This window comes from Crotalus tigris, unplaced genomic scaffold, assembly GCF_016545835.1.
Source record: "Crotalus tigris isolate CLP2741 ecotype Arizona unplaced genomic scaffold, ASM1654583v1 scf7180000018217.1405312, whole genome shotgun sequence".
In the NCBI taxonomy this organism is placed as follows: domain Eukaryota; kingdom Metazoa; phylum Chordata; class Lepidosauria; order Squamata; family Viperidae; genus Crotalus; species Crotalus tigris.
The window spans coordinates 174,997-188,845 of NW_024096887.1; the positions used below are offsets into that span (position 1 = coordinate 174,997).

Consider the following 13,849-nt stretch of genomic DNA (forward strand, 5'->3'; position numbering starts at 1 on the left):
GATTAGCGACTGGGTGAATTTAACAAATACAGAAATACTTCATTTGGAAGGCTGGGACCTATTTTTTGGATGGCATGCCTATTTAATATTTAATAAAAAAGTGGATTGGGTTTTTAAGTCTCATATTATAAGAAACTCTTTGCTAAGAGTGTGGAGAAAGTATTATAAAAGTGACTTCAAAATACCATTATGGGCTATACCTCGGCATGCCATAGAAGGTATAAGGAAAGGGGTAAATATGGACAAGGTCTCTTACGTACAGTTATTAAGATGGGATGGCCAAGACTGGCAGTTAAAATCTTTGGAAGAATTAACACATGAAAACTTAACTTATTCATGGTTCCAATATAGACAAATAGTGGATAGATGGAAGATGGATTGTAAAATGGGCTGGCTTAGAGAAGATGAAATTTTTTTAAAACAAGTAAGAGATCAAAGGCCAACCCATATTAAGAGAGTTTATGGGGTTTTAGTGGAATTAGATTCAGAACTTGAACTAGTTAAAGATTGTATGATTAAATGGGCACAGAATATTGGTGAAACGATTTCAATGGATACTTGGGAACTTATTTGGATAAGAAATGTTAAATTCACACAAGCGCAAAATTTAAGAGAGAATTTTTATAAGATGTTTTATAGATGGCACCTTGACCCAAAGAAAATGTCCATTATGTACCCTAATCTACAGCCGAAATGCTGGAGATGTGGATATTTGGATGCTACCTATTACCATATTTGGTGGACGTGTAAGCATATAAAAGCTTTTTGGATTAAGATATGGTGGAATATTCAAAGAATTTTTAAAAGGAGGGTAAAATTTACTCCGCAATTATTTTTACTAGGTATTGTTATTGACTGTGATGCTAAGGAGGTTATATTGATGTTAAATTTGATTACAGCCGCTAGGTTGTTAATAGGACAATATTGGAAGAAGGAATCTTTGCCTACTTTACAAGAATGGTTTCATAAAGTTTCGTATTTGGCAGAAATGGCAAAGATTTCGGCTTTCTTAAAGGAGCAATCTCAAGAAAATTTTTTTGCGGTATGGGAAAAATGGATAAATTTTATACAACATAATTTGGATATGGAAAAATATTATCTAGCCTTTTTATAATTTGTAATGATTGTTTTTTCTTTCTTTCTTTCTTCTTTTTCTTTTTTATATATATACATTTTTTATGTATTATTATTCATATATTTTTTTTTATATATATATATATGCTTTATTCTTCGTCTACTTTCTTCTTTCTTCTTTCTCTCTCTCTTTTCTCTTTTTATTTTTTTTTTTTCTTTTTTAGTATATATTATTCATTTTAAAGTTTATGTTATCTATATTATTATTATATATATTATTATTGTGATTTTTATTATTATTATTAATTATTTTATAAATTGCAAATGTTATTTTTAAAATATTTGTTAAATAATCCTATATTCAGTTCTGGGAAGTCGGGGGGGGGGTGGGGTGGTTGGGGAGGGGGGGTGGATTTTTATTTGTAAAACTTTTGAAAAATTTCAATAAAAAAAAAAAAAAAGAATGAAGCAGATTGTTTGAGAAATATGTAGAACCATATATTTTCACTAGAAGTGGTGGAAAAATAGCTGCTTCTGAGATTCAGAAAACAGTAGCAATGAAAGGTGATGGGGAGCAAAACAAGCAGTCATGCATATGGTGAAAAACAAAATTGAAATAATCTTTGTGTTGTGATGGTGCTGAATGACTGATACTTACGATCGATCCCCAAAGTTCCAGCTGTCTAAGTGCCCGTACGGCCACATGATCATGAATTGTGCGCCTGGCAACCAGTTTGCGCTTGTTGCAGCATCCCAGAGTCACATAATCACCATTTGCAACCTTCCTTTGCCAACTTTCCACAAGTAGTCATTGGGGAAGCCAGAAGGGAAGGTTGGAAGTCAGTCTTGTAAGTCCTCCTGGCCTTCCTCCACTCACATTGGTCCTTGGCCTTCTTGTGTTCATGCTGCCTCACATCATCCAGCCTCTGCTCCCATGCAGCCTGCACCAGCCCCCCCCCCCCAATGCCTTCCCCCAACTCATGCACAGCTTGCAACATCCTTCCCAGAAGAGCCTCCCCTGGCATTTCCCACCCCTCTGCAGTACCCCTGCATATTCCTTATCTGGGACTTACACCACTTCCAACTTAATGACCGATACATCTTAGTTTATGACAGCAACTGGGACTGTTGGGATTATTGTCATTAAGTGATACAGTGACATGACATTATGCTTTACGACCACATCATTTAGTGAATGGCAATTCTGCTCCCAATTGCCATCATAACCTGAGGACTGCCTGTATTGTTACATTATTGTCATTCCTTATCTGTGTCTTAACTGAATGATCCTACTGTTCTAAATACTAGTAATGTAAATTTAAAAACCACTTGTGATATTTGGGATTTTTTAACATACAATAAGTCCTAACTTATGACTAGTCATTTAACAACTATTTGAAGTTACGACAGCTTGGAAAGGATGTTTTATGGTCTGTAAAACGCTTCCAGCCATTATAAAACACTGTGCCACCCTTCCCTCCCCCATAGTCACATGATCATGATGTGGGTGCTTGGCAACTTGTTCACACATGACTGGTTGTCATGTACCCTGCGATCATGTGATCACCGTTTACAATCATTTCTGGCAGCTTCCCAAGAAAATCAGTGGGGAAGCTGGCAGGGAAGCTTGGAAGCTACTGCGGCCTACTGAAGAATTTCCCCTTCCCATGTGTGGGGCAGGTGGAGGTAGAAATCCTTTAGGCTGCAAAAATGAAGCTCAAATTTTTGGGGTCCTTGCTTTGTTACTCCGGCCCAGCACAGGAATTCCCTTGGAGAGAATGAGGAAATCGTGTACTGGGCTGGAGAAACAAAGCAGAGATTGTGAAAAAATGGGAAAGGTTCTCACAAGACTTGAACGTTAGACTTGATGTATATACCACAGATGTTGAATTTGTCCCTATTCTTTAATATATACACACAATTAATGGAGGAGGTGATTCATAACATTCATTCATATCATTCATCTACTCCAGGGGTGTCAAACTGCGGGCCAGATGCATCATGCCAAAATCGCGCCCACACCATTGCCGGCAATGGGGGAAAAGTCGTAATATGTCATGGCACATCACGTGACATTGCAACTTTGACACCCCTGATCTACTCTGAGGGAACTATTGATGATGTCATTCAATAACTGGAGTCTAGATGAGGAGTGATGAAATGAGACTTAAGTTCTCTTGATCAGAAATTGTATTTATTTAACATGTTATGCTGCCACAAAAATTACTCTTGGCAGCTCATACAAAAATATAAGACAAACTTGTATAAAAATTGTAAATACAACATTACCAAAATAGAGAATAAAAGATGGCAGCAACAGCTCAAGTTGGGGGAATGCTCTCTGAAAAAGCTCAAGCTTCAGAATCTTGTGAAACTTGAAGTAGAGATTTTGATATGGACGGGGTTATATTTTCCTGAAGAATTAGCTCATAGTTTATACAGTATGTCTATATTCCTAGATAGAAATAGGTTGGCCATGAAACATTGATAAGCAGTCACTTTAACCCCTTAAAAAGCCAGAATATAAGTGATTATATTTGCCATGCTGCATGATATGATGTATATTTGAGAATAGTCTAGTGTATTTGCATATAATCGTAAGATATAGATATTATGATCAATAGATTGAATTACTTTTTCTATTGTTTCATTTTTATGACAAATTAACAAAGGAAATAATAGATATAGCAACTAAATTTGGAGTACTTTTATAAAGTACATTTTCTTTAGTAATTAATAACATTTTCCTCTTCTACTTAGTTTGTTCTACTAATCAGCTTGAAATGAAAATTCTTTTTCCTTCTAATTGTATGCATTATGTGGAGAACTCTGCAAAAAAGGAACATGTCATATTTAATTATCGAAGTTGGCAGTGAGACTTCCATATCTATAGTATGACTATGTGGTAGTCATTAACCCCATTTTAAAAAGTTTTTATCTTAGCTTTATTAATATTTTTGAATGACCAAAATGATAATGAAAGAATCACTTATGATTTTTGCTGGACAAACATTGTCTGTGATTGTGATCCAGGGGGAAAATGTTAGCAACATGATGGATATATATATAAGTCTACAAAACAATTGATTTATTTGAAGAATGAGAGTGATAACAAAGCACTTACTTAGGAAAGAAGTTTCAGTATTTTGAGATAGATGAATGGATTTGTAGAGGGTGTCCATTTGTATGTACACAGAGCAAAGAGTGTAGGATACAATGTGATGTCATATTCTGAATGTGGACAGGCATTTGTTTAGCAGTGTTGTGTAAATGGGGTGGTTTCTCCTACTTTTCACAAATCAGAAGAACAAGACAAGGATGCCCACTTTCACTCTTGCTGTTTAATATCTGAGTGGAACCTTTGTTTTGTGTTATTAGATAACAGAGAGAGATCTAAGAAGTACACAATTCAGTTGAAGATTGGTTTTGTTTAATGTTATTTGTTTATTTCTAAACTTCACACTATTATCCCAGTGTTGATGCAAAAGATAGATATCGTTAGCAAAATAGTAGGATACTCTAGTCTAGTCATTTCAATTCCATCAGAATTAATGCCAATTGGTGAAAATTGGGTTACCCTTCCATTTAAGTAATATTCAGTGCTTTTTTTGTTAAAAAAAAAAAAAAAAAAAAAGGTGCTTTACGACTCATTATTTAGCCAGGAAATTCTGCTCCCAATAGGGCTTACCTACATGAAAAAAAAATAGAGTGGAGTGGGATAGAGTTTGTGTAGTAAAATAAGATATAGGACCAAGAATGAATGTGGACTAAATGAATACAGATTGAATAGAAAAGTGAGTGACCAACATAAAAGAAGTATATTGACATGGTTTGATCATATTGTACACAAAATAAATATATGAAAACAGAGTGAATATATGTAGAAGAAGGTAAAGATCAAAAAATTGGAGGTTAATTGAGATAAGAATGAAAAATTTAAAGAACCCAAAGCATTGAATAAAGAGTATGTGGATGTAATTTCCAAAGAGAGTTTTGGAAATATAAAAAGGGTGACAATGTGTCATTTATTAATTAATGACTAAGAAATTTCCTTTAAATTTTGTTTAGTTCCAGCATAATTGCATTATTTATTAGAATGAAAGTACCACTATGTGTATTGTCGATGCACTTTAAAAATGAAATTTTATTACTAAACTGTACACTGGAAAATGTGAATTCTGCAACTTGCATAAATTATATTACAAGTTGTTCTTGTTTGGAACCAGCAAATTATTTGTTAAGCAAAGATGTTGCTAGGTGGAACCACTGTGCTTATGATCTCGCTTCCATTTTCCTTTGCTTTACAGACCTGCAAAGATGGGAATGAGAGAATTGGTTATAGGGTTAAATTTTCATTTTCAAATAGTCACTAAATGAGGCAGTCATTAAACAAGGTTGCACTGAACTTTGCTGCCTGTGTCATCCACAGCTAACCTTTACAGTCTTCTGCTACTGCTGACAAGGCACATAATCAGGCCTTGCCTTTTGAGAAGCAGTTACTAGCTACATCTGATATCAGGAAGAAGGCCATGCACGCCCAGCAGCACTGGGAGGAAGAAGTCAGCCAAAGCCAGTTGGAGTTGTAGAGTGCAGGGAGAGGGCAGAGATGGGGGGGGGAGATGAGAGGATGTGAGGAGTTGAAGGGCACCCCACGCTTGTAAATGCAGGTGGGCTGCTAAGCACCCCAAATTTGATAACGTGACCAAAGGGGCCACGGCAACAGATATAACTTCAAGGACTGACCATGAATATTTTTGTTCAGTTGCATCTTAGAATTAGAAAATTTTAAATAAAATTTTATTAGAAAATAAACCATTATCTGACATAGCATGTAGTTTGCATGTACTTCAGCGTGGCTTAATAAGACTCAGGGAGGCAACTTTATAACTCTTTTCCTAAAAAAATAGCAATGGGATAGTTTTCCTTAAAAAGATTGAGCAATATTAAGTGAGTTATCACAATACTTTGTTAAACACAGGAAAAGAAATTGATTAATCGTGAGAAAGCAATGGAAGTCACTTTACCGTGTACACCAATTCTGTCTTATGTATAGAATAGATTAATTATTTTTCAGTAATATTTCACATAAAATCTGCATAAGCTAATTTTATTTTTATTTTTTTTATTTTTTAGGTTATATTTCACACTATGTGCTGACTGTCTGTACTTACAGAAAATATTTAAAAACAGGTTTTTTTTTCAAAATAAATTTGATTCCAGTGGAATCTGCTTTAGATTTTGTCTTGTGAAGTAACTCCTGAAGCAATGCCTGTACAAGCTCCACAATGGACGGATTTTCTCTCCTGCCCTATTTGCACACAAACATTCGACGAAACGATCCGGAAACCCATCAGTCTAGGTTGTGGCCACACAGTCTGCAAGATGTGCCTGAACAAGCTCCATCGGAAAGCATGTCCTTTCGACCAGACCACTATCAATACAGACATAGAACATCTTCCTGTGAATTCGGCTTTGCTGCAGCTTGTGGGTGCTCAAGTAAGGGAATGTTTCCTTGGTCTCCTGTTTTGGATTTTTTTTATAACTAGTTGACATTCTTTTCATCAAATAAGCAAGTGTGTTTTTTAAAAATTACAGAAAAAGTAAATAATGAAATGAACAAATGTAACAAACCATACATTTTCAAACATAAGCTTGTTTTGTAGTTTTGAAAGCAATGTGTTCTGTCTTAAATGTATTTGTGTATAAAATAGTGTGGAATCACATATTTTTTCTTTTTGTAGAAATAACTGCTTTGTCTCCTCCAAGACAGGAATAGACAGTTAATGAAAAGTGAGGAACTGCACATAGGTTTTGCAGGCATAGGTGAGAGAAATAAAAACTTAAAAGTAACCATTTCTTAACGTATTTGTAATATTCTTAACGTTTTCTACAGATGCCAGAACAGCAACCAATAACTCTACGCAGTGGTGCTGAAGATACTAAACATTATGAGGAAGCCCGGAAATGTGTGGAAGAACTAGCCTTATACCTTAAACCACTCAGCAGTGCAAGAGGTAAATCGTGCTTGTCATCCTTTTGCCATGTTTTAGTATAACAACATGTGTAAAGAATCTCCAATTAAGAAAACAAGTGCTGAAGCAAGTAATCTTGAAAAAATGTAAAAAAAAAAAAAACCAACCCAAAAATCTACCATACTTCCTTCCCTTCGCACCTTCCTTCAGCTTTTATGGTATTATGTGGTATTTATAACATTTGGTGTCCTGAAAGGAACCAGCTCACTTCCAACTGGAGCAAATGGTGTTATTGTTTCACAGCAGTTAATTTGAACATGAACAAAATTTCAAGGCAGACAAAATTGTACCTTGAAGAAATTCTGAAGAATAATGTACAGATAAAATGTTTTCCTCAGCAGATCTAAATACCATAAAATTTTTAATGCTTGCATACTATTTGAATAATTAGCCGCAATAGATTGTATGCAACTTTTGCACTGCCCTCAAGAAATTCAGAAATAACAACTTTTTTTCTCCTTATAAAGGTGTAGGATTGAACAGCACAACTCAGAGTGTGCTTAGTCGGCCCATGCAAAGGAAGCTTGTGACATTAGTCCATTGCCAGCTGGTGGAAGAAGAAGGGCGGATCCGAGCTATGCGTGCAGCACGATCTCTGGGTGAAAGAACTGTTACAGAGCTTATTCTTCAGCACCAGAATCCTCAGCAATTATCTTCAAACCTTTGGGCTGCAGTGAGGGCTAGAGGCTGTCAGTTCCTTGGACCAGGTATGTATCAGGGAAAATGGTTTTCTGTCGGTGAGAAGATCAATTCTGATATGAGCAGAAATGCTTTACATATTTTCTATATTTGAACAATTTAAAGCATTTAAAAAAAACAATTTCTTTTTAATGATAGTGTGGTTTATTTCTACTTTATATTGCACAGATTTGACAGGTTTTACTAAAATCTTACTAAATGTTCAGCTATACAGTAAAATGGTGTTTTATTAAATTGTTTAAAGATTCAGTATAGGCTCCAGCAGTACCAGATAAAGTAATCCTGGAAAAAGTCTCCGAAATATAAACTAACAAAATTCAGACTTCAAGAAAAATATAAAGTAATATTTAATAATTTTCCACTACTTTAGCTGTAAAAATTCAGCATTACAATTCAACACCAACTTTTGGAATTAGTTGTTACCCAAAGCTCTCTTAGCAGCCTTCCCTAGCCTGGTATCCTTCAGATATGTGAACTTCAGTTTCAGAATGCCCCTCCAGTAATTGGTGAGTTCTGCCTTAGGGGACACAAAGTAGCACTCAAGGCTCATTTCTTAGTTGCAAGGGGCAACACAATCAACAGCTTACACTGATTTATTCATTCATTACAGAGAATCCTCAACTTACAACCACAGTTGATCCCAAGGCAGTTGATCAACCACAGTTGATCCCAAGGCAGTTTTTAAGTCATTTGTGCCCCATTTTATGAATTTTTTTGCCATAGTTGTTAAGTGATCACTGTAATTGTTAAGTGAATCATGCAGTTGTTAAGTGAATCTGGCTTCCCTCATTGATTTTGTTTGTCAGAAGCTCCCTAGGAAGGTTGCAAATGACAAAATCTCAAGACCCCAGGATGATGCAACCATCATAAATACATGCCAGTTGCCAATCACCCAAAGTTTGATCACGTGACTGTGGGGATGCTGCACAGAATAAGAATTGGTCATAAGTTTTTTTTTCAGTGCCATTGTGACTTTGAACAGTCATAAAATGAATGGTTATAAGTTGAGGACTATCTGTATTAAATATTGCAATATGTATTGGACTGAAATATTCAGTGGCATAATTAATCCTATGTTGAACTATTTGCAATAAAGAATATACTTGGGGTTTTTAGTATTTACCTTTTTTTGTAGGTTTGTCTTTGCACTCGATCATTCCTGTTTTTAAAACCATGTCATAAACAAACTGGTAACCAGAAGATTATCTAGTTCCTTCCAATGCAAGTAAATTATTCTCTAGGGGAAGGACATATTTTCTGCCACAATCCTGATGTAACTTGGAGATTCCTTTAACTCCTAATATAGTTGCTAATTTTGTAGAATTTGTAATAACTTTAAGAAAATCCTATATTAATCCTGTGATGGTCCTCTTGGTTTTCCAGCGATGCAAGAGGAAGCTCTGAAGTTAGTTCTTTTAGCTTTAGAAGATGGATCTGCTTTATCTCGAAAAGTTTTGGTTCTCTTTGTGGTACAGAGGTTGGAGCCACGATTTCCTCAGGCTTCTAAAACCAGCATTGGGCATGTTGTCCAGCTTCTTTACAGAGCCTCCTGTTTCAAGGTACAAAAGAACTTAAGTGCTTGTGGCTTTTCTTTATCTTGTAGTTATATCCATTTATTAATTGTCCGTGTTTGTGTGAACTTCTTTTGCACAAATGGATGATGTAAAAAGTTCCACAGAATTATCATTTGCAAGAGAGAAACTTAATTAGGCACACTTACTCTTTTGGGTTATTACTTTAAATTACTTTAATAGTTTTGCCTCTACCAGGTGACTAAACGTGATGAGGATTCCTCCCTAATGCAACTGAAGGAGGAATTCAGAACATATGAAGCTCTGAGACGAGAACATGATTCCCAAATTGTACAAATTGCTATGGAGGCTGGTTTGCGGATAGCTCCAGATCAGTGGTCTTCATTGCTGTATGGAGACCAGTCTCACAAATCCCACATGCAGTCCATTATTGACAAGGTAGTATCTCTTTAAGTCATTATCCTTTTGTTTCTCAATCAATTTTAAAAATGTATAAAAATTGTAAAGAGAAATTCATATTTATATGTGAAATGCACCACATTCCAATCTTTTTCATTCCAACTTTGTACAGGTAGTCCTCGACTTACAACTATTCATTTAGTGACTGAAGTTAACAGTGACACTGAAAAAAGTGACTTCTCTTTTTCACACTTAACAACTGTGGCAGCATATCCATGGTCACATAATCAAAATTCCTGCATTTGACAACTGACATGTATTTATGACAATTGCAGTGTCCCAAGGTCATGTGATCACCTTTTGCAACTTTTTGTCAAGCTAAGTCATTGGGGATGCCAGATTCATTAAAAAACATGTTACTAACTTAACAACTGCAGTGATTCATTTAACAACTTGGCAAGAAAATTGTAAAATGAGGCAAAACTCACTTAACAACTGTCTTGATTAGCAGTGGAAATTTTGGAATCAATTGTCATAAGTTGCAGACTACGTGTAGTGGAAATGCCTACCAGGCATGTGATCTGCAGGGCGGGGCAGGGCTTTCAGGGACCGAAGAAAGCCCCTCCAGTGGCAGACGCAGCTGATGCATGGTGGCAATGGAGGCCTTTCGCCATCACTTGCCCCTGGCTCTGAAACGGGAGGGGGATTGGGTAAGGCGACCAAGCTTCCCCTGCCCATCCTCTGTAGCAGGGCTTTTCAACCTTTTCACCCATTGTACCACTTTTAGGATATGGCAACATCCGAGTACCACCAGTCACCTAGCAAGGTGTCAAAAACTTGATGACAAAAAAAGGAAAAAAGTGATAAAGTACAGGTAGTTCTCAACTTACAACAGTTCGCTTAGTGACTGTTCGAAGTTACAATGGCACTGAAAAAAGTGCCTCCCAAGCCACAGCCTGCCTGCTCACTGGCGCTCTTCCTCCTGTCCGAAGTTTTCATTGTTGTGAGCATTTCTGTTGAGGATTGGCAGTGGGGGTGGGGTGGGGGGTGTTTGATTTTTATTCCCCCCATCTGCTGGGTGGTTGCAGTAGGTTTTGGTCATGTCACATGACCCTGGGACACTGTGACCGTCATAAATATGAATCAGTTGCCAAGCATCTGAATGTAAATCACAAGACCCTGGAGATGCTGCAACATTCCAACTGATCAGCGCTTCTTCTGGGCTCAGCAGAAGCGCCAGGATCAGCGCCGAGCTCCAGCTGGAGCCTGGCTCTGATCCTGGCTCTTCCGTTGAGCCCTGACAGCCCTGCAGCTCCAGCCATCTCTCACTCAGGCTTGTGCGGTGCTGCCACCGGTTCATCCCATTCCCCTTCCCTGTTACCACTTTTCTAGGATGGTCGCGTACCACTGCCAGGTGCCAATGAACCACAGGTAGTACCTGTACCACTGGTTGAAAAGCCCTGCTCTGTAGCATGCCAGTCTGGCTCAGGTGGGGAATGAAAGGGAAGAGGCGGGCGAGCAGCCAGGTCATTGAATGGGCAGCAGAGGTCACTGGCTGCAGGGGTCTGAGGTAAGTGGGTGCAGGGCACATGGGCCAGCTCCACCGCCTCCCACTTGCCTCGCCTCACTTCATGGCGGCGGCACCGGTGCAACAGGCACTCTCCTGCCCCGTTGTGACTGCGAGCAACCAGACGGTAGGATGGAATGGGCAGGAGGCTAATCATTTTTTTCAGTTTTGTCTTACAATAGCATTTTTTCTTAATTAGAAAATTATTTTAGTGTGTTTGTATACTCTTGTTTACTATTATTGGGAATTAATGCTCTTGCAGTATTTCTTGACAAGACATCAAATTTTGGAACATAAAGTGCTTTATATCAAGTCACAAATAATGAAAATAATGCTAACATGTATTTTCCAATGGGGTTTGATTGGAGTGTCCATGTGGACAGAAAGCATTTCTAATGATTAGTATGTGGATGTGTTAAGTTGCAGACCCCAGCCTCTTTTGCACAGAGTGTTCAGGAATTAACAATTGCTCTCCAGAGAACTGGTGATCCAGCTAATTTGACCCGGCTTCGACCCCATCTTGAACTTCTTGCAAATATTGATCCCAGTCCAGGTAAATTTGGATGGATGGATGGATGGATGGATGGATGGATGGCAGAAGCTTCTGTGGACTACAACCAGTTTCATCAATTTTATGAAACTATATTTTTTGATCAGCATTTCCAAATTGTTCCTATATGTGGACTACAAGTTTTGTAGATCTGTGTATAATTCAAAGTTAGTTGTGACTGCACATTCTATTTTACATAAATTTTCCACTCCCTGAAGATGATACTCTAACCTCAAAATTCGCATAAACATAATTTTAGGAAAGTAAAAATCTCATGATATTTTCAAAGGTCATGTTATTTTATTATATATTTATTTTATTGTTTTATTTCTGTATTGTATTCTTGCCAGAAAAGTTCAGTGCAGAAATATAATAAAAACATTCTAACATAAAACACTGCGTAAAATCAACTAAGCTTATTTTGAAGAAAAAAGAAGTAAATAAATGGCCAGAGGATCCTGCTCTTATCATGAAATAAACTAATTTGCTTTTCAAAATAAAATCTTAATTCTTACGTATTATTACTTCCTTGTAAATGTCTTATATTTTCCATTTTATAAAAAAGCCTAATGGTTTTTATATTGAAAGATTTTCCCATAAAATTTCCCATTGCTGAGAAAAATTCAGGTTTTTTTTCTTCTTCTAAACATTATAGATGCCCCACCACCCACATGGGAACAGCTTGAGAATGGATTAGTTGCTGTACGGACTGTGGTACATGGATTGGTTGATTACATTCAGAATCACAGCAAAAAAGGAGTTGATCAGCAACAGGTATAGTATAGACTAGGGGTCCCCAATCCCTAGTCTGGTGCCGGGCTACAGTCTGTTCAGAACTGGGCTGTGGAAGTGGTGCACAGTGTGTGCACGCACGGAAAACTGCATTTGTGAAAGCGGTATGCATGTGCACGAAACCATCCCCTTTCCACCACCACCACTACAGCCAGTCCACCAAGCAGGAAAAGTTCGAGACCGCCGATTTATAGCGTAGAGCTTGGAAAAGATGCATCTAGACAAGGAGTTCCTTTCTGAACTAAAACAGTTGTTTATTCTTTCCCATTGTATGTAAGATAGCAAATTGCCACAAGGGATAATAGATTTTAGGTATTCTTTGAAGCCAAGATCAGTCAACTACTTAGTTTTCTGTGAGGTTAGGGGACTATATTATTACATCCCTCTAAAATATTCACGCTATTAAATGATATGATTAAGTTTTCTTTTTAAATTATCTATTGTATCAGTACATAAAGGATGATCTTGTGCATGTTTATATGAACAGAACTGGTATTTTATTTATATAATATGATTTTGATGACAATTTCAGTCATAAATCCTATTCACTCATAGTCATTCATGCTATTTTTAACAAAGATACCTTTCCGTATTTTTTCTTGAGATTTTTTTTCCCTGTTTATTTTGGAGAATTATTTTCCAAATAGTCTTTTGTGTTCTTTTATAGCCACCTCAGCACAGCAAGTACAAAACATATATGTGTCGAGATATGAAGCAGAGAAGAGAATGCCCCCGTGGGGCCAGCTGCACATTTGCACACTCACAGGAAGAACTAGAAAAGTAAGTTCCATGTCTTTGTTCTACTTCTACCTTAAAATATGGGCTCAAAGTGGGAAGCATTCAGTTCAATTTGAGTCATCCTTAGGGGATCAGAATAGTAAAACCTTTGATCATTCAAACAAAAACTGGGAAACAGCAGTTTATAAGTCATCAACCTTAGAGATTTTTAAAAATTCTAATTAGGAATTGCTGGTATTATAAGCAAAAAAAAGTAACTTTTTAAAGTTGACCTACAAGAATAGGTAAGTATTACTATGGCTGTACTCTTTTAGAAGAAATTATAAAAAAATATTTAATTGAACTCCTATTTTAATTATTAAAATATTATTAAAGATGAATTTATTTCACGAATGAAGGCAGATATACATATCCCAAGATAATGTTGCAGGATCCAATTAGGGTCGGTCACCGGAGCCAGAGGTTT

At 36.8% G+C, this 13,849-nt stretch overlaps 1 protein-coding gene across 3 annotated transcripts in view; it reads left to right on the forward strand.

The window, feature by feature from the left end:
• The window catches only part of RC3H1 (ring finger and CCCH-type domains 1), an 82,594-nt gene that overhangs the window by 32,830 nt on the left and 35,915 nt on the right, over positions 1-13,849 (forward strand). For all 3 annotated transcript variants that reach the window (XM_039348958.1, XM_039348956.1, XM_039348957.1), the window contains exons 2-9: positions 6,208-6,570; positions 6,968-7,088; positions 7,574-7,813; positions 9,189-9,364; positions 9,575-9,775; positions 11,724-11,856; positions 12,509-12,627; positions 13,313-13,425. In XM_039348958.1, coding sequence (XP_039204892.1) covers positions 6,340-6,570; positions 6,968-7,088; positions 7,574-7,813; positions 9,189-9,364; positions 9,575-9,775; positions 11,724-11,856; positions 12,509-12,627; positions 13,313-13,425 — 1,334 coding nt within the window. In that variant the 5' untranslated portion in view covers positions 6,208-6,339. The remainder of the gene's footprint in view (positions 1-6,207; positions 6,571-6,967; positions 7,089-7,573; positions 7,814-9,188; positions 9,365-9,574; positions 9,776-11,723; positions 11,857-12,508; positions 12,628-13,312; positions 13,426-13,849) is intronic.